General features: G+C 41.6%; 1 protein-coding gene across 1 annotated transcript in view; it reads left to right on the plus strand.

Moving 5' to 3' along the window:
* The window catches only part of rad18 (RAD18 E3 ubiquitin protein ligase), a 50,987-nt gene that overhangs the window by 3,609 nt on the left and 25,555 nt on the right, over window positions 1–21,823 (plus strand). The window contains exons 5-7 of the mRNA XM_085775528.1: window positions 13,063–13,451; window positions 17,924–18,023; window positions 19,538–19,725. Coding sequence (XP_085631654.1) covers window positions 13,063–13,451; window positions 17,924–18,023; window positions 19,538–19,725 — 677 coding nt within the window. The remainder of the gene's footprint in view (window positions 1–13,062; window positions 13,452–17,923; window positions 18,024–19,537; window positions 19,726–21,823) is intronic.

Genomic DNA, 21,823 nt, shown 5'->3' on the forward strand with positions numbered 1-21,823 from the left:
CGGGGGCGGGGGGGGGCGCCACTAAACAACAATAACACAGACGCACCGTGCCGTGTCACAGCCTCTCGCCGCGGAACGTGAGGCTCTGTCGGCCACAGCGGCTCGCGAACACCGGTCCCGCCGGTGGTCGCGGTCCGTCTGTGGTACGGGTCGGTGGTGCCGGTCTGCTTTGGCCCAGAGACCATCAGATTTTACCGCGGGAGGACTTTGGGGAGGACACGGTGTTGCTCGAGATGAAGACCGGGCGGGACAGTGGGCTGAGAGCTTCCTGGTTCAGCTCCCAGCTGCTGCAGCCTCGCGGGTGAGAGCGGAGCAGCAGCGGAGCAGCTGCGCTGCATCTGCATGCAGAACTCCGTTTGCAGAAGCTGAGTTATGATAAAAACTTCCAGATCATGAGCTGTCATGTGACTTTGATCGTCATCTATTTCAGTTCTCCTCGTCGTAGAGTCCCCAAATTTACATATAATGTGTATTAAAGTGTCTATTTTCATAATTTAAAAAAAAAGCAAAAAACGAAAAATTTCGTTTTTGGCACTCAACGCATGGGAACGAAAAACGAGAAATTACGTGGTTGGCACTCAATGAGTTAAAGGTAACGAACCTACTGCTATGACTATAGGGTTATGGCAATGGGCCAATTTGCCAAAATGTTGATCCCCTTTAAGGGGAATTGTAGAAAAACTTAACATTTCATAATGCAGCACATAGGAGTACGGTAATAAAATTCTGTTGTAGTTTCAGTTTTTTTTTTAACATTTTTATTTGAGAAAATGAATATTAAAGTTATAGTTGGTAACCCTGTTGAGAAACGTGTTTTGTTATACTGGGTGAAATGAAATGGTCCTTTATCCTGAAAGCAGTTAATACATTATGGATTCAGGAAAAGAAACGATGATAATCAGAGCTCTGTGGCAGCTGCAGGACAGACACAACTCAATCAAGCTGCCGTCTCTCTCCCTCCTTCGCGACCACAGTCTTCACCTTTGTCTGCAGAAAGGTGGAGGCTTCAGATGGAAGTCTTTTGTTTTGCTTTTTTTTTTATTAAAAATGACACGCTAACATTTAAATTCTTACCAATTCAATGTTACGTTAGTTACCGTATTTTCCGCACTATAAGGCGCACTTAAAAGCCTTTAATTGTCTCAAAAAACGACAGTGCGCCTTATAATACGGAGCGCCTTATATATGGATCAATTGGTTAATTGGTTGATTCATACTCAGCTCCATCTAGGGGATGCATAACGTAACCCCAGTTTGACTGCAGTATCTTCTATTCTACCGTAGATGACCAAATAGTCGCCCGCGTGCAAATACGCGCCTGTGCTCTAATAGCCGCCGGGGTCCGAGCTCATTTGGCAAAATAAACGCCGGTTCAATTAAACGCCCGGGCGATTAAGTGTTTACCATAGTCTTGCACAGAAAAAAAAGTTTTTTTAACAGCGTATCACCGGCTCTCACCTCTTCTGTCAGTCAGCCCCTCCTCTCGCTCTCTCTCGCATGCAGGCGCACACACACACACAGACACACAAACACAGGTGCGCCAGCGGGATAGGTCGCGCTGGACTACTAATAGACAAAGACAAATAGATAAATGCGCTAATGTACAGTGTTGAAATTACTGCGATCGACCCCCCTCCCGCTATCATTCATAACACTGCTCTGATCAGCTCCCTGTGTCGCGGTAACACAGACAAACTGTCTTTTAATTTATTGTCTGATGTCAATAAAGATGTCGGGAGTAGTTTTGTTCCAGCGGGTGACCACCTTGTTCTTTGCATGATGGTCTGGTGCTGCTCATTGCAAAAATAAATTGTAGCCTGTTGCAAATACGCGCCTGGTTCTTATAAACGCCCGGGCTACTAAATGGTCATCTACGGTATGCGCCTTATAATCCGGTGCGCCCTATATATGAAAACAGTTCTAAAATAGGCCATTCATTGAAGGTGCGTCTTATAATCCGGTGCGCCTTATAGTGCGGAAAATACGGTAAATGGACCAGTATCTGTGCATTTACTTTTATTTTTGCGCACATCTGTTCCAACATCATCTTTTGTGAAAGTAATGATATTTAATAATCTTTGCGATTTATTAATTGTGGCGTTTAATACCGCGATTAATTGTGAAAACAAGTAATCGTGACATCCCTACTTGTGACTTGTGTATTTTCCAAACGCAGCCTGATAGAACCGTTTTTCCAGAATCTCCAACCCGACCTTTAATCACACATATTCAACAGCAAACATAATTTTCCCTTTTCCCTCCCCCCACCCATCCCCGCCACGCTGCCAGTACTGAACATAGATTAAATAATGGAAATAAACTCAGTGAATGAAAAGCAGACACCAAACATTTCACTGAAAAGGTTACTCGATATATAAATAATCAAATAAAAATAATCAAATCACATATATAAATAAATAAATAAGGGGGAAAGTGGATATTCAAGACAGAATAAGTCGGCTCTTTGCCTTCTGTGACTCACTACACAAGTTTTCTGGGTCTCCAAGGTGGTTCAAGATGGATTTATTCCTGCTTAAGTTTCAATTTTGTGGAATAAGATAAAGTAAAACTTGGAGTCGACCCTCTAATGCAATATTTTATCTTTTCTAAACTTAGAATAAGAATAGAATCAGGTCTTTCATCCAAGACGAAGCTTTGTCTTTGCAGTTTTAATGTCAGGCTCAATAGGATAGGATAGAAAACTTTATTGATCCCCAAGGGGAAACTGCTTTGCCACCCAGTTAAAAACACATACATCCACTTAACAAACAATACAAGCAATCCCATACCGTTGCACAAAAACAGCTGTATCGACGTGATTGGATACTTCATACGACAGAGTAGGCTGCTCAAAACAAGTGAATTAAATTGATACAGGCAAAGATAAATAAATATACACCTCCAGAAGATAAAAACCCGACTGCTTCAGGAACAAAGGAGCGTCTGAGTGGTTCAGTGGAACACCGAGGCATCACCAACCGCTCACCGAAGGAGCTTCTGAGCTCCTTAAATGTGTTGTGGAGTGGGTGGTTTTCGTAGAGAAGGACTGTTTTCAACTCGGTCCTTGTTCTCTTCTCCACTATTACCTCTAGCTTGTCTGGGTTGAAACCAATCACCGAGCCAGCCCTCTTGATCATCCTATTAATCCTGTTCTTGTCGTTGATAGATAAACTGCCTCCCCAGCACAGAACAGCATCAAATCAAACACTAGCCAGGATGACCTGGTAGAAGACGCCTAGCAGCCTCGGGCTGATGGCAAAGCATCCAAGTTTCCTCAGAAAGAAAAGCCCAGACTGTGTGTTTTCCTTCCAGCTGAGCTTGTGTCCTCACCACATTTGTCATTTACATTAGTGTTGTAGTACTCGAGAATGGTCTTGTTCTCGAGACCATTTTCAAGGTCTTGGTCTCGTCTCGGTCTCGTCTCGGTCTCGACTGCATTTTTACTCGGTCTTGTCTCGGTCTCGGTCTCGGTCGAGCTGGTCTCTGGATTTTTTGTCAAGACCAGCCGAGACCACAGCTGCTGTGATTTTTTTTTTTTTAAACCGCAAGAACTTCCCGAATTAAAATGTAACGATATGGTATTTTATTTTGAAAGTGTTTACGCTGCCACCTACGTGTCAGAGAGGAGAAAAAGAGGGAGAAAGGAAGGCACCGGTTGTGGCAGAGATGCCGTCAAAGTCATCAATCATTCAATTTTCTTATTCAACCCACATTTATCCATGTGAGAGAGAATCATTTTGGGAAAAATGACCAACAACAAAAAATAATGTAGGCTACAGTATTCTTTTTGTTTTTTCATCAGAGAATCACCTTTCAAGTGTTGTTCTTCATACATTGGTTGTAACAGCATCATGGTTGCTGCTTTTGAAAGCACCATGCAAAAAGGGTTAAGTACTTCTGCAGGCTGGTTGGCTTTACCAACAGTTTGAAATACATTTATTTTTCAATATGACAAATAGACTAATTCTTCTGTTTGGTCTCGGTCTTGGACTTGGTCTCGGCCCCTCCACAGTCTCGGCCTTGTCTTGGTCTCGGGTTAGGTGGTCTTGACTACAACACTAATATACATTAAGAAGTGCAATTTACAAACAGTGCAATGAAATGCATTCTGCCCTGGCTCTCTCTCTCTCAGCCCTTACAACATGTAAATAGTGCAATAAAAACCAATGACAACAGTAACAACATATAAACACATAGAGAAGACACCGTCCTCCATATGAAGGACATTCGGTCTGTTTGTTGTTAGTGTCGGCGTTTAGCCCCTAAACTTTGAGACAGACCTTCTGACTGGTGTGATGAATGTTGACAAAGTGATGATTTAACTATCTGGAGTTTATCCGTTGTGTTTTATTTTCAACTTTACCAGATGCTCTGTGGGTTTGACTTCCTGTTTGCAGTGATTGATGCGATGCTGGCTGCCTGGCATTGGGACTTGTGTGTTTGGTAATCCATAGTAATCCAGTTTTGTGATGATTCAACAACGAGGAGGAGGTCGATGTTCCAGTCAGACCTCTCTGAATCCAGTCAACACATCCTCACCTATCCGTGTTTTTACTCCTGAGTTTAAACTACATGTGCACTGGATGGATAAAGACTCACATTTAGTCGACGTGTGTTTTGGTTCTGAATGTTCTGGCATTTTTCTGCACAGATGAAACAGAAAAATAAGAATCTAAGTCAAATTTCTTTTCTCCTGACACATCTGTCGACCGAAACAAGATTTTATATTGTTTTTTTAGTTTTTTTTTTTTTTACCACGATTACTTGTAATTCTTCTGCCTTCAGACAGAAACAGACCAGGAAATGAGCCAGAGTCCCTGTAAAAGCCCTCTCTGCTCAGAGCACCTGTCCAATTACTGCCATCATGTCTCTAAGACCTGCAGAGGAAAACTACTGCTCTGCTGCTTTTAGAGGATTTCACTGTTATTGACAATCTCGGTTAACGTCAACCTGCCAGCAACGAAGAAACACTTGTAATTGGCCTCCGGTAATCTGCGTCTGATTTAAGGATTTCCTCTAAATAAAATGGGGATTGCGTTACATGTATGTGTATGTTGTGAAGCTTCGAGGGGCTGGTATTCTTTCATTACAGCTGATCTTAGAGGAAATTTCTCCATCTCTGTACTTGATATTTAATTTTCCCCCCAGTGACACGTGTCCCGATGAATGTTATGAGTCTCTCTGGCCACATGGGTGCAGCTGTCCTCCCCGTTTGGTCTCCTGCAGCCTCGCTCATAATTGTTTTGCAGAGAGACAGAAAGTGAAATGTGCGTTATAAAGGCAGAGAGGAGTTTAACTTTATTAATCCCAGCAGGAGGAATGTGAAACATGGTGACTGCAGCAGCAGGATATCAACGAGGTCATAAACTCATCACATTATCCCCACTCTATATACACCTCAGTGTTTTGTCTTTAATGAAGAAAATCCTGTAGAACCGAAGCTGCTGCTGCTTAGAGGAATATTTTTCTCCACTCTCTCATTTGCAGAAATAGATTGAATCGTCTACAAACAGACTCTCGTGAGAAATAATTTGCATTTCTCCAAGACAAAACTCAATGAACTCATCAGTGGCATTACGCCTTCAAAAATAAATAATCCTAATAATAATAATACTCAGTTGAGAGAGTTGTTTCTGCAGTGTCTGGGCTGATGTAGATATAATATCTGAGAGCTGTTATCAGTGAGTTTCTCCCTCCCATCCCATCCGTCACTGCAGCAGAGTTATCGCCGCCACTCTGAAAGGTCTTCATCCAGCCCCGAGACCTCCTGATTCCCATCGCCGTGCTGAACGCTCCGCTTTGCAAAGCCGCTCTTTCCTCTGTCTTTCAATTTCCTGTTGTCTCAACGTTGAGCGTCTGAAAAATGAGGCTCATAAAGTGCCATGTCGCCACAGACTCGACTCGTCGCAAACAGTTTAGCTCTGAGCGAGTTTCTTCTGTGTGGAGGAAATATCTCACAGTGACAGATGGTTCCTGTTGTGGACTTTATAGCGACACTTTGGGTTTTTGTCTCCGTCACTGAGCTCCTCATATTTATCACAGGCCTGTGTATGTGTCGTATAGCATCAGCTGCTCACACTGCATGGGATGTTGTTTTTAATGGACCAGTTTCTTCATTGCTATAGCTGTATTATTTAAATACATATCTGGAAAAAGAGACCACTTCAAAATGACGATTTTCTCTGGTTTGACTTTTTATAGGTATATGTTTGAGCAACATAAACATTTTTGATTTATTCTATAAACTACTGACAACATTTCTCCCAAATTTGAAACAAAACTATCGTCATTTACAGCTTTTATTTGCAGAAAATGGCAACTGGCAGACCTCGAGTAATAGAAAACCATAAAAGTTGATCATCAGTTTTAAACAACACAACACTAATTCAGGAAGAGTTCAGAACTCAACATTGGTGGAATAACCCCAATTTATAATCACAGCAGCGGTTTTTAAAATCTTCATTATGTATACAATATGTATTCAAAACAACCAAATAGGAGTTTGAGGTTCCTGAGGAGCAGCATTAAAGGGATACTTCACCCAAAATCAATAATTCACCAATCATCTCCTCACTATCATGCCAAGGAAGGGTTTGGAGAACTTTTGGAGGGAGTCATCAAAACTCTTTAGGAGTTCCAGGGGGGGTCCGGCTGGTGACGGGTTTTCATATGATGGCGGCGGATAGAGTTCACTTTTGAATGAGATGTTCGTTCGTCGTTGTAAACCATTGGATGTTTGATGTAAACATGGGAAACATCTTGCAGCAATTCTCGTGCAGCCACTGGGAGCTACTAGCCTAGAAATCTATCTGCCCCCTAGCGGCAGCAAATCTCTTTGCTCCGTAGGTGGGTCTAGAAACGAGCCATAGGAACTTTTTGAGTCTCGAACACCGTTTGTGTTCACCAATCACAGCGCTCTATCTGTTTAGAGAGTCGTTGGGCGGCTTAACGCCATGACGACATACTTGCGACGGTGAAAAACATGACAAGAAGATGGCTTTGGCAAAGGAATCGTTTGAATCGGCGTTGGCATCAACTTTGAAAGAATTAAACTTGTCATTTTCTTTAAAAGTTGAGCCAGAAACTGCACTGAAGTCATTAATTTGGGAAGAAGGATGTATTTGGTGTTTTGCCGACGGGATATGGGAAAAGTTTAATCTACCGACGTCATCCTGCTCTTTGCTCTGATTGGTCGTAGCGCTACCCTATTGGTGCAGAGGCAGTTTGAAAGACAGCCTTCATCCCGCCCCCTGGATTGAGCCGAGGTCTACCACTCGTTGCCAGACTAGACATGTTAATGATATAGTCTGGTGCGTCAGGCTAGGGAGCTACTGCTACAACAAGGCTTTTTCTGAACCACTTTTCCATGTCTTGGCTTCAGGACACTTGGGTCAGTAGGACGAGCAGTATGGAGGTATCTGGATGTTTCATAGTGTGTGTTTTGGACCAATCAGAAGTGAACTCTATCCACCGCCATTATATGTAAACCCGTCACCAGCCGGACCCCCCCTGGAACTCCTAAAGAGTTTTGATGACTCTGGAAGTTCTCCGAACGCTTCCTTGGCATGACGGTGAGGAGATGGTTGGTGAATTATCGATTTTGGGTGAAGTATCCCTTTAAAGCTGCTGCAGCACTCAAGTCCGTCCATTTAGCATTCAGTGCTAATTATAAAAGGTTACTCTTCACGTTGTGCAGACGATCAATATGATGGGACGATTTAAATTCAATTAGTGTGTGTAATTTAGATAAATGGTATTGACTCGGTTTGGGTTCTTTTTGCCTACTACGAGTGAAATTTCAAACTAAAAGCCTCAGTTGCTGCTGCCTCTATTCCCTCGTGTATTATCCCACTTGAATAGTTAAACAGTTTAACAAGTAGAAGAATCTGACTTTTATTTTTTTTATAACTCACTTCATTTGATTCATTCTGTGCTGTATAATTGGTAATGTTTAATACATTGTCTGAAAACACTTCAAATCTATTCCACACAAACCTGCTGCGTTAATAATGAATGGTGTGAGTCTCCCTCATGCAGCTGGATGATGAATAGTGGATTCAGTCAGATTGAGCTGTAATCTATGGCTGCAGGTCGGCCAAGGCTCCTCTCCTCCTAAAACTGCAGCAGTTTTTTGGAAAGCAGCAGTAGAAAGTGTTTTATACCGGAGTAAATCAGTGTGCACTCTCTCCCTGCCTTTACCTTCAACTTGTTAAATGCTTCTGTTGATTATTTTAATTAACTGCTTTAATAAACTGTCTTTACGGAGCAGAATGATAATGGAGAACATAATTCAAAGAACAGCTTCTTTCTGATGCCAGACTCTCTACTGTGATCACATCCAGTCCTCTAACAAAGTCCTGGTGCTGCTTTTACCAACTTCAGTCAAAACAGGAAGTTGACGACATCAATAGTGCTGTGGTGCTAGAGACCGGTCTAACATTAAATATGGTTTAGATCTTATATCAAATCATCTTTTCTTTTTATCAAGACACATGATCATTATGAGGACTGGAACTGCAGTGATGGTCTTGGAAATGGTTTTGGATTGGTCTCGTCCCCCCTTGGTCTTGGTTTGGTCTTGGTCTTGGTTTTGTCTTGGCCTTGGAACTGGTCTTGGTCTTGGTTTTGTCTTGGTCTTGGTTTGGTCTTGGGTTTGTCTTGGGTTTGTCTTGGTCTTGGGTTTGTCTTTGGCTTGGTTTGGTCTTGGTCTTAGTCTTGGTTTTATCTTTGGCTTGGTTTGGTCTTGGTTTTGTCTTGGTCTTGGTTTTGTCTTTGGCTTGGTTTGGTCTTGGTCTTGGTTTTGTCTTTGGCTTAGCTTGGTCTTGGTTTTGTCTTTGGCTTGGTTTTGTCTTTGGCTTGGTTTTGTCTTTGGCTTGGTTTGGTCTTGGTCTTGGTTTGGTCTTGGTCTTGGTTTTATCTTTGGCTTGGTTTGGTCTTGGTGTTGGTCCTGGTTTTCTCTTTGGCTTGGTTTTGTCTTGGTGTTCTTGGTTTTGTTTTGTCTTGGTATGCTCTGGTCTGGGTCTTGGTCTTCCTCGCCCCCTTGGTCTTGGTTTTGTCTTGGTCTTGGTTTGGTCTTGGGTTTGTCTTGGGTTTGTCTTGGTCTTGGGTTTGTCTTTGGCTTGGTTTGGTCTTGGTCTTAGTCTTGGTTTTATCTTTGGCTTGGTTTGGTCTTGGTTTTGTCTTGGTCTTGGTTTTGTCTTTGGCTTGGTTTGGTCTTGGTCTTGGTTTTGTCTTTGGCTTAGCTTGGTCTTGGTTTTGTCTTTGGCTTGGTTTTGTCTTTGGCTTGGTTTGGTCTTGGTCTTGGTTTGGTCTTGGTCTTGGTTTTATCTTTGGCTTGGTTTGGTCTTGGTGTTGGTCCTGGTTTTCTCTTTGGCTTGGTTTTGTCTTGGTGTTCTTGGTTTTGTTTTGTCTTGGTATGCTCTGGTCTGGGTCTTGGTCTTCCTCGCCCCCTTGGTCTTGGTTTTGTCTTGGTCTTGGTTTGGTCTTGGGTTTGTCTTGGGTTTGTCTTGGTCTTGGGTTTGTCTTTGGCTTGGTTTGGTCTTGGTCTTAGTCTTGGTTTTATCTTTGGCTTGGTTTGGTCTTGGTTTTGTCTTGGTCTTGGTTTTGTCTTTGGCTTGGTTTGGTCTTGGTCTTGGTTTTGTCTTTGGCTTAGCTTGGTCTTGGTTTTGTCTTTGGCTTGGTTTTGTCTTTGGCTTGGTTTTGTCTTTGGCTTGGTTTGGTCTTGGTCTTGGTTTGGTCTTGGTCTTGGTTTTATCTTTGGCTTGGTTTGGTCTTGGTGTTGGTCCTGGTTTTCTCTTTGGCTTGGTTTTGTCTTGGTGTTGGTCTTGGTTTTGTTTTGTCTTGGTATGCTCTGGTCTGGGTCTTGGTCTTCCTCGCCCCCTTGGTCTTGGTTTTGTCTTGGTCTTGGTTTTGTCTTTGGCTTGGTTTGGTCTTGGTCTTGGTCTTGGTTTTGGCTTGGTCTTGGTCTTGGTCTTGGTCTTGGTTTTGTCTTTGGCTTGGCTTGGTCTTGGTTTTGGTTTTGTCTTTGGCTTGGTTTGGTCTTGGTTTTGGTTTTGTCTTGGTATGCTCTGGTCTGGGTCTTGGTCTTCCTCGCCCCCTTGGTCTTGGTTTTGTCTTGGTCTTGGTTTTGTCTTTGGCTTGGTTTGGTCTTGGTCTTGGTTTTGGCTTGGTCTTGGTCTTGGTCTTGGTCTTGGTTTTGTCTTTGGCTTGGTTTGGTCTTGGTTTTGGTTTTGTCTTCGTGTTGGTCTTAGGTTTGGTGTTGGTCTTGGTCTTGGTCTAGGTTTTCTCTTTGGCTTGGTTTTGTCTTTGGCTTGGTTTTGTCTTGGTCTTGGTTTTGTCTTTGGCTTGGTTTTGTCTTGGTCTTGATTTTGTCTTTGGCTTGGTTTGGTCTTGGTCTTGGTTTTGGTTTGGTCTTGGTCTTGGTCTGGTCAGGGTCTTGGTCTTGGTCTCGTCCCTGGTCTTGGTCTTGGTCTAGGTGGTCTTGACTACACCACTAGTGTCTGAATGACGTCCATCAGTGTAACTGTGGTGTAAAATGTGCTGCTGATCTAAAGGAGTTCTCTACAGAGTAGAAACTAGACATCATCACTGCTCCTACATTCAGAGCCTGATTGGTGCTCCTGTCTGGCGTCGTGACGTCTCCACGGCAACAGGCAGTAAAAACTTTACTGGGATGTAGTTTTTAGGACCATCAGACGTCCAGTAAAGTGATGGGAACATGTCTCTGTTGAAATGAGGCAGAAAGAGTGAAAGTAATGGGCTCGGTGCTGGAGCTGAGAAGCAGACTTTACCTCCTCTGAATAGAATAATATAACACGGTGATTGATGGCCATGCATAATAGAACAGGTGCTGGTCCCGAGTCAGTGCAGAGTTATAGGAGAATGTGTTACCTGACTCTGCTCTAATGGGGACAGTAAGCACTAATCAGTTTTAAATATGGAAAAGCAGAACATCACACAGCTCATTGGCTCTGCTTTATTGCCCAGTAATGGTGCTGCTGCGGTTTGTTTGCCCTGCACATTGTTTCCAAGGCTGAAGCCAAAGTGGTGTCCAGTCCACTAACCCCTCCTCTCCACCCCCTCACCCCCCCTCAACAGAGGAGCTGAAGGCAACGAGCAGGTGCACGTCGTTAATGTCACCGGATCACTTTTCCTGTCGCCACAAAGCTCTTCTCTCTGTTTAATGGGCTGGATGTTTTTAGGAGGAACTCACTGTAGCCCACACCACAAACTTTATATAAGTATAATCTTCTTTTTCCTAGGAAATCCAACTTCCCATACATGACAATTCACCAAACTGTGCGGGGATGGGCATTTGAAGAAATCTTTTTGATCGATCATCGGGAAAATTAGCGATCAATTATCGATTAATCATTAATATTAATATTCATATTCATAATTAAAAACAGAATGGGTGCGGCTATGGCGTCTGCCAGTAATCCAGGGCAGTCCCTGTGAAGGAAGAAGGTCAGACAACGTACACGGACGTCTGTGTTTGTGTACAAGCCGGCATTTACAGTAAAAAAAAAAAAAAAAGGATTGTTGCGCTGCCTGGCTCGACTTCAGCTGAGCTGTCAGAGTGTCAGAGAGTTTATTGGTTGTTTTGAAAAAATAAAACCGTGGTTTATTTCTCCATGACAACTTCTGCCCTCTACATGACCCCTTATAATAAATCAATAAAAATTTTCCGTGATCGATAAAATTCTTAACGATCAGTCATCGATTAATCATGCCCATCCCTATTGTGCACAAAGCTCCAGTCCCATCCCAGATTTACTCATCTCCAAGCACATGTCAATATTCCTCAAGCGTCTACATTTAAAAACATTGAAAATTCCTACCAAATCAACCGTGCGTGCTACAGTTTTGCATCTTCTACCAAAATTTAGCCCCAATACTTAAGAAACTTTTGTCCAGTTAAACTCAGTACAAATTATGAAGTCCGTCACTGTTTTTTTTTTTTCAAAAACTGAAACTTTTCTTTGCAATTTTTGCTCAATTGTCACCAAATTAGCTGTGACTGCATCTTCAGACCGTCCTCCACAAAAATACCACCCAGCATTTTGATATTTGAAAAATGTTGCCTACAGTTCATGAAAACGTTTGACTGTAAACAGAACTGTAATCATATACCAGCCAGTTCTTGATAAATACATTTTCAATCTTCCTGAAAAAAAAAGACAATATTTAGAGTGGTAGGTAGTTGGTCTACGCTTTGCCTTGAGTGGTTCTTCGCCTCCACGTCGCGTCTTAACACAACTACTCGTTAATTCTCCCTCATGTATTCAACACCTGCTGTCGTTTTGTTAAAAACTTTACTATATCAACACAGCAGCTCGACTGTCTGTCCTGACAGTCGAGCTGTTGGTTGATGCTTCACCACATTCTCCTTCATTTCGTTGTCTTTGTAAAGTTTATTGAGTTTGTGTTCCTCGTCAGACGAAGATCAGTATGAAAACAGATGGTGAGAGACAGAGGTTATTTACATTGTTGTCATGGCGATGTGACGTACCTCCATTTCACGCTACACGATTGGTTGAGGAGTTTATTCGCCGGCCGAAAGCTCAGAAAAATCGACCTCGCACCAGAAAAAAAATTATGTCGCATTTTTGCGTTGGTGTGAAAGGACTCGTGATGAAAACCAGGGTTTAAAAAAAAAAAAAATTGACGCGCAAATTAGTCACAAGAAAATACGTCCCTGGTGTGAAAAGGCCTTAAGTGTCAGAGGTTGTGAGTTCAACATTCAGCTAATGATGAATGGATGCTGTAATGCTGATGGTCTTGGTGTTTTCCTATTTTCTTCCCTCCTTTGCTAAGATTTGTGTATATTTGTCTGAGGTTGCTGCAGTGAAGCAGCTGTAATTATACTTAATGTAAGAGGACTGTTGTTGTGTGTGTGTGTCTGTGTGTGTGTGTGTTTGATGTGTGTTTAGACGGTTTATGACAGACACAGAACAGACGGCTCTGTAAAAGGTTCAGCTCTGTCTGCAGCTCTGAGTCATCGGCTTCACACGTTTTCACTCACACTCTCTTTTTCTTCTTTTTCTTTGTTTTCTTTTCCAGGCAGCAGTTGTCAAAAGCGAGTTTTGAGTCTCCTCCGATCTCTCCCAAGACGCCGGCCTCAGCTGTCAAATGTAAAACCCCCCGACAGAGAGCCCAGAAGAGCAGCAGCAGCTCCACTCTGAGCCACTTCTTCCAGAAGAAGTCCAGAACGCCTCCCGCTAAAGAACCGTGTTCGGTCTCATCGTGGGTCCAGAGGGGGAAGAGCCGGACCGACGTGGTGGTGGTGGTGAAGGAGGAGCCGATAGAGCTGGAGGAGCTGGAAGAGGAGAAGGAGGAGCTGGAGGAGTCACGGCTGTCGGTCAAACAGGAAGAGACGGGTTCATGCAGCATCAGCACCAGACCGGCTGCATCCTCGTCACCGTCAGCAGACCTGAAGCCAGTTGTTAAAGGTGAAAATCAATATGACTGAACTGTATATGAAAGGCTATAGGGCTTTTAATTTGAAGGGCCAGATACAGATACCTTTTTTTTTTTCCCTTGTCAAGAGCGACTTTTTCCGATGTGTTCCAGACGTTTCTGACTCAACGTAAAAGAACGTATCACTGCCAGTGTTTCCCCTACCATTGGCGGGCCGCCGGGCCAACGAGAGCCCCCGCCAGGCCAAAAAAAAATAAATTAATATGGCAAAAATTAGCGACATTCATTCAGAAATCAATAATCATTTCTGTTTGGAGGCTCTGTGCAGCGCTGTTCTGCAACGCGAGTCAACCTGCTTCGCTGCCTAGTAATGATGCGAGTGTGCGAGCATATTATGGGATGTTGAGGTTTGTAGCAAGTAAACTACGGTGCCTTGGAAAAAAGAAAAAATATCGCCGGTGACAGACGCCGCACGCGCGTCATGCGAGAGAGACAGGGGAGGGGGGAGAGAGAGTGAGAGGAGGGATTGACGCGGAGCAAAGGGACGGTCAGGTGGAATCGAACTGAGTTGCTGCAGCAGGTGTGCTCTACCGGCTCTACCAGGTGAGACAGGCTGTACGTTGCTCGCGGCTCGTCGTATTTAATCGGCGATTTCACGGAGCGTTTCAGTGACGGTGAGCGGCCTGACGCTGCTTCATTAACGCCGCCGCTGACTCGGGGCAGACGCACACAGTAACGATCACCTGTTACCGTTACCATACCGACGAGCTAACGTGTCCTTTTTATAACCCTGTTGTCAATAAACACGTGGAGACGGTGCTTCAACCGAACTACACAGCTGTTAGATGATTGGCTGTTTCCCTGTTATTTCAATGTCAATGGGAGCTATCCAGTAGTTCAAGTCAAATGGCCACAACCAAGTATTGAGAGCATATAGATGGACATACTTTTCAAAAGGCCAACATTTTCATCTTAAAAATCTTTTTTTTTTTTTCAAATTGCTCCTTTCTAATATTATTATTTTTAGATACTGAATTAATACTGAAGCTAAATTGTCCACTGTCCACTGCAGCATGTGAATGCAAAATCTGATTGGAGGAGCCAGCTATCTGTTAAAATGTTGTCCAGGTTAATGTTTTTAGCCATTAAAAGGCCCTTCAGTTCAAAATTTCAACTGTGATCGGGCATTAAACAGGTGGCTCACCTGTTCAGATAGGGGACGGAGGGTGTAACTGCTACTGGTCAAATAATTTGAAATAGCATTTAATTTTACATGTCTGCAATGGTTGCCATTTAAATGTAATTATAAATAATGATAAATACTGCTTTCTGAAGAAAGAAGTGTTGTGTAGTGTTGTATATAGTCAACAGGAAGGATTTTAGTAAGATATAAGTCATGAGCGAAAGTATGCACCACACAGCCAGGAAAAAAAAAAACCTCTTAGGCAGGGCAAGTAAGAATTTAGATGGGGCAAGTAGATTTGAGAAGTACTCGTAGAAGTAGGAAAAAAAACTTAACGTTGCACCCTGATGTGCTCCTTTTATATTTAATAGAGGGGGGTGTGTGCTGTCCCACGCGCGTCAGGATTCAGGATTTTTCCTTGGGTACCACCGGGCCTAAAAAATATTCTAGGGGAAACACTGACTGCTGTTTTCAACGATTAGTGGGAGTAGGCTAAAACATATTAAACTAACTGAAAATTCTACCACACATAAGTGCTACTGGACATATCGAGGGCTTGGAGCCAGAGGGGCGTAAGTGGCTTTTGACAAACTTTACAGGAGAGACAAAACAAAATTTTGACCACACTTCAATCAACTGTATTCATTAACCTTAAACCACAACATTGCAACCACTGACATACTTATATGAATGAGTATTTATGTAAGAAGCTTATGGCATATTAACACAATGAACATGTTCTAAAACATTTTAAAATCAAAAAAATATGGCAAAAACGTCAGATACGCCCTTTTGGCACCAAACATTTCCAAGTCTTCTATGGACATATTGGGCGTATCTGCTGAACAATGCATTGAATTGATTGAATAATTAACACTTGAATAACACTTGAATAAGTAATTAATTTTCATTTAACTCATTCATTAATTATTTAAAAAGGATCCTATGTTCCCCACTGTTGCCGATCAATTGACTCTCTCTACTTATCTGGACTGTCTCTATCTATCTGGCCTGTCTAGCCTCTACCTGGTCTTTTTACTGTATTAAACTTAACCAACTCCTTTCTTCATTGCCTAAACCCAACCAATGGGACAATTACACTTCTCACTCAAAGTCACAACTCAACTTCTCACTCCAAAATAGGCAAAAATCTGCAAAGTCACAACTCCACTGCAGGTATGGGACCAAAAATGGCATGTTCCCCGGGTCCTTTTGGGGAAAAGTGGGGAACATAAAACCCTTTTTCTAAAAAAGGGTTTTATGTTCCCCAGTCACACACAAAACAGCTACATAGGACCCGGAGGATGCCCCCAGTAAGGCTCTCAAGGCATGATTCTGTCTTATGGTCATCACTCTTGCGAGGACATACATTCAAAAACAACTCTGACTCATCTTTAACTTCTTCAGTATAGGATTAATCAGTTTGTTTCATAATATTCATCAAAACCTTTTCTGCCACAGACAGTTCCATGTCTGCAGTTTTCTCAGCCATTTTCAATGCTGTTTAAGGGCAACAACTACGCTTACGCCCTTCTGGCTCTATACAAACATGCGGGTCCTACATGGATTTACATGTATTTTTCAGGGCCAGAAGGGCGTAAGTCCACTTACGCCCTTCTGGCTCCAAACATTACTCACACTTTTGTGTTAGGTCTTTATTGTTTTGTTGCTTTATTCAATACAGTTTGATCTCAGATAGGTCTTTTTGGCACCATTGGATAGAGCTCATCAAGACCTTTCTTTTGATATATAGAACTCATTTTCGCCCAAAATGCCACTTACGCCCCTCTGGCTCCAAGCCCTCGATATAATCAATTGTAGGCATTAAATGACTTTTATTTAAAGGGACAACGAGGAGTTTTGTTAAAGCGAAGTGTTTTCTCACTACATTTATGAGCCTCCGCACCGTGAAATTCTTTGACCGGCGCAAGACAGACTCATGTTTTCATTCATCAAGAATTAAAGTCAGAGGTTGGAAGACGATCACATACCGTCGTAGTTCCCACCATAAACGGAGATTCGGCGGCGTTATTCTCATGACTCGCCACGAAACCGAAAGTAAAGAAACGCTGGTCGGCTCGCCCAGCATTTCCACCACCACTAATAATAACAAAATAACCATAGAGACAAAACCATAGATTTATCTAAAATGGACCATTAACAAGTGGTAACGTAGATTCATCCACATTAATATCAGACTTTTTTATTGTCACGGAATTTTTCGTTCTGCCGATGGAGAAACTCCTCATTGTCCCTTTAATGCAAAATAATAGTGTAAATGCAAATGTATGTAGTCTAACCCCTTTCTCAAGAAATCCTTTTACAAAATAGATAATGTAGCCTATGTCAATCAATCAATCAAAACTTTATTTATAGAGCACTTTTCCTGCAGAGACATGCAACACAAAGTGCTGTATGTATCAAAACAAAAGAAAAAGAAGAAAAAAAATAGAATTAAATAAATTAAAGACCCCCTCTAATCCTCCTTTTTTTTTGCTATTCTAAAGCATCTCAGTGGTCTATAAATTGTGATTATGAAGTTTTTGGCCAAAATCACAAAACCTGTGCCATTTCCTAGAGCTCTCCTTCTGCAGAGCGCCATCACCTCATCATACTTTACTTTACTTTACTTTATTTGTTTATTTGAATGGGACAGTGCACATTAATGGACAAAAACATGTAAATGTGCCGGATTGTAGCAAGATGCTAATTTCCGTCTGGAGTCCCATAAACATAAAAACAGTTCAATAACAGTACACAATACACATAATATATATATTAAAAAAAGAAGTAGTCAACACAAAAAGGCAACTATGACAATGAAGAACACATTCACAAACATACTAGAAAAGTCCCAAACTTCGTGAACTTCTATTTTTACAAATGTATACACACCTATCCACATTTATACATCACACTTATGAGACACATATCTAATGTTTCTGATTTATTTAACCATTTATTTATTTATTTATTCAAGGAGGGATTCCTTTTGAAAAAAGACAGAAAGACCAAATTGCAGCCAAATGCTGATTTACATTGGCAGTATTGGAGATATAATGTTGGTGTTTTTAGATCATAGTTCAACGCAGTTCTTCATTTATTGATTCTGAATAAATGATGAGGTGTTATATAACATGTTGCTGCTTTTATAAATGAATGAATAATTAAATAAATAGACATATATATATAGAGAGAGACTGTGCAGAGCCAGGGGAGTGATTTGGTTTGTATATGAAATAATTTCTGACTCTCATCATCAAACACACTTTGATCTTTTCCTTTAGCTGATAACTGTGTGTGTGTGTGTGTGTGTTCCAGTGGACTGTCCCGTGTGCTCCGTCAGCGTGTCGCAGCAGTTCATCAACAAACACCTGGACACGTGTCTGAGCAGCGGAGAGAAGAAGGAGAGTCTGAGGAGGTAAAAACCCACGAGCTGCTTCCTGCTGCTGTGTAACCAGAGGAAACTCCTCACACACACACACACTCTCTCTGAACTCACACACACTCTGGAAGCTATAAAACATGTAGGTGTGTGTGTGTGAGTCTGTAGCGGTTCAGATCTTCAAACCCACTTCATGACGTGTGTATGTGGATCCAGTCTGATGTCAGAGTGTTACAGTTTCTCTCCACTGGTTCGGCTCATTTCTCTAAACAGAAATCACATTCTCTAAACTCTCAGAACATTTAGTAAAACAGTGTTACAGTTCATACAACACCACAGCTCATAAATAAATAAATACTCGAGTACTTACTTACTTACTTTATTTGTTTATTTAGTCGGGACAGTGCATATTAATGAACAGTGAGTACTAGAGTACCCACAGTAAATACACAAATACATCTGTAGTCCCCAAAACAATACAACAATTAACATAAAAAGTCCATAAAGACAGAGGACCAGTAGATAACAGAAAAGGTACATTTACATAGTTACAGGGTTGGACATGATTCTTTAAATTGTAAAAAAAATATATATATAATCTATATAGCTGCGATTTAACACGATTAATTGAAATATAAAAACTATAAATCTATACAATTGCAATTGACATGATTCATCGAAATATAAAAATATATCTATACAGATGTGGCTGACATGGTTCGTTGAAATTTAAAAATATATATCTATATAGTTGTGATTGACATGATTAATTGAAAAAAAACATATAATTACACATGCTCGGGCTGGATTTACTTTCACCAGACCGAGTACCCGAGTAGGCAGTCTGCTACTCGGTTATGAATTATTACCCGGTTAACCTAGGATTTAAAAAACGTCACGTTAGAGCAGCAGTCTAGTGTCGGATCAAACTACATTATCAGGCCTTCAGGGTTCGGCTTTTCGTAGTGTTAAACAGCAACATTAATTTTCTGCTGTGTAAAAGCATTTTTGGATCGAGCCTCGGACTTTCAAACCTTTTACAATAATCTGTGGTGGTTCCCTCGGCGTAAACCGTCGGGAGGGAGACGACAGGTGTCATCAAGTCTGGTAGAAAATCTGCTGCTTTCAGTTTACAAACATTCTGAAACCTTCCCAGTTATTTCCCGAGACGATGCAGACGATGCAGACCAAAATGTAGTGTGGACTAATAAATAAGCACCGCTAATGACTGAAAAAAAAAAAAAAGTTTTCTCCTCCGACGCAGCCGTCCATGTTGTTTCTAGAACTGAGCCAAACCAGTGGAGAACAACGTTAATACTCTGTCTGCATGAAGCCGTCCGTCTGTCTTCCTTACACTTGTGTCTTTTACCAAAGGTACAAATCTAATTGTAATCACATGAGCCTGTCAGTGTGTTTTACAACAGGCCTGTGGGTCATAAGAGCAGCTGTTAATATCAGTGTGTGATGATGTTGAAGGTGTCGTTTACGTGGTCACGTCAGTCTCTCTCAGCACCAGGCTTCATGATGATGTGACTTCCTGTCTTCTGCAGCTCGCTGGGCCGGACCAGACATCCCATGACCAAGCTGGTGTACAACCTGCTGTCCATGAGCGAGCTGAAGCGCCGGCTGAAGCAGAGCCACCTGTCCACCAGCGGCTCCAGAGACCAGCTCATCAAGAGGCACCAGGAGTTCGTCCACATCTACAACGCTCAGTGTGACGCCCTCAGCCCTCGGACAGGTAGCACACCGGTCTTATCTGGTTTTATCTGGAGAAGCTGCACACGTCACTGGTCCTAATGGAACTAATTAGATTATTCAGGGGTGCAAACTTGTCACCTTTCGGCGAAATTCACCGTTTTGGGTCCCAAATGGGTCATTTGTGTGATTTGGGTGCGGCGAGGCGAGGCAATGCACCTGTCTCTTTAAGGCGCGTGCACCTTATCTGGATGAAAACAAGTGGTGGCAGCGCTGCTCTTCTGTCCAGCAATACACACCTGAAGCTTCACTTTTCATACATACTAACTAACGCGACTGCCACAGTTGTTAGATTTAATCAATGAGACCAACATTAATCTCCTATAAAGAGTTTAACCAGCCAGCGGTAAACCCCTAAAAACTTGCGGATAGAGTTACTTGGCTCGTTATCGCCAGCAGGAAGACGACGGAGTCGGCCCCGGGCTATCGGTTCAGTAGACCGGCTACTGCCTCTGAGACGAGCCGGTAGCATGGATGTAGCCTACTAGCCCCCGGTCGCTGCTCCCTCTGTATTTCTCCTAAAACAAACGTCCTAACAGGCGATATCTGGATAAACTGACCACAGACTGGGGATTTAACAGTGACTTTCTCACATGAAAAAATATTAAACCTTTTATCAGCTAGCAGACTTTATGCCTAGTTGTGATGCTGGCCGTGTGTGTTTTGAACGTTGTTTCAAACTATGTGCGTTTGCTTGAACATCTTTTAAATACATATTGCCGCTTAATATGTTTTATGTAACTTAGCCTATGGCATTTTTAAGCTTCATGTGTGTTATTGGACAGAAAGAGCAGCGCTGCCTCGGAGCATAGCCTACGTACAGAAAACACATTTACATCAATAAATAAATGTTTCACAATGAACCAATCAGTCTGTATTAAATGTTATTTAGTTTGCAAGGTTCATCTGATGGACATCTAGGGACAGATTCACTAAGGTTTGCACAGCTTTTGCTCATGCTAAACCTGCATAGGCTTTCAAAACCAAACATAGAGAGACAGATTGTGCAGGTTTAACAGGAGCAAAAGCTGTGTAAATCTGGACCCTAGTCTCATGCTAAAATTGACTGTAAATTCACCTTTAAAGTTAGTTTTTTTAAAAATTTCCCAGGGGAGCATGCCCCCGGACCCCCCTAGGGGGTCGGTATCTTGTCACCTTTTTTTTTTTTTTTTTTTTTTACCCCTGATGAGTTTGCACCCCTGTTATTATATTAAAACTCCACACAGGTTCTGCTGCAGCACATTCATCTAGTGAGAGAAAAAACTGAGATTTACAGCTCTGGAAAAAATGAAGAGACCACTTCAAAAATGATCAGTTTCTCTGTTTTTTACTATTTATAGGTGTGTGTTTGAGTAAAATGAACATTTTTGTTTTATTCTATAAACTACTGACAACATTTCTCCCAAATTTAAAATAAAAAGTATTGTCATTCAGAGCATTCACAGCTGCATCTCAATAAATGAGAATATTAAGGAAAAGTCCATTTCCAGTAGTTCAAGACAAATGACCCCAACCCCAAGTACTGAGTGCATATAGATGGACAAACTTTTCAGAAGGGCAACCTTTACATATTAAAAATGCTTTTTTTAATTGGTCTCTTGTAATATATATATATATATTTATTTGAGATACTGAATTGTAATCATTACAATTAAAAGAAATGAATTAGATAAAGACATAAAATGTTTTATTCTGATTTATATAGTATATTAGTTTCACTTTTTGAATTGAGTTTCTGACAGAGTTTTCCATGATAATCTGATTTATTGAGATGCACCTTGGCAGAAAATTACAACTAATGGAAATAACAAAAAAGACCTAAATAACAATAATGTAAAGAAAACTTGTTCATATTCATTCCTAAACAACACAACACAAATATTTTAATTTAGGAAGAGTTTATAAATCAGTTTTTGTGGGATAATGTCAGTGTTTAATCCCAGCAGTGGTTTTTATAATCTGCCTATAAAGAGAGAGTCTCATTAAAGGATAATTAGCGTTAGCGTTAATTAGCACGACTTGTAATGACACCAAAGTTATCTGGGTGAGGAAATGATTGGATTTAATGCTAGAAATAAGAA

Source organism: Trachurus japonicus, chromosome 5 (genome assembly GCF_045865225.1).
Source record: "Trachurus japonicus isolate A0001 chromosome 5, Traja_1.0".
NCBI classification, from domain to species: domain Eukaryota; kingdom Metazoa; phylum Chordata; class Actinopteri; order Carangiformes; family Carangidae; genus Trachurus; species Trachurus japonicus.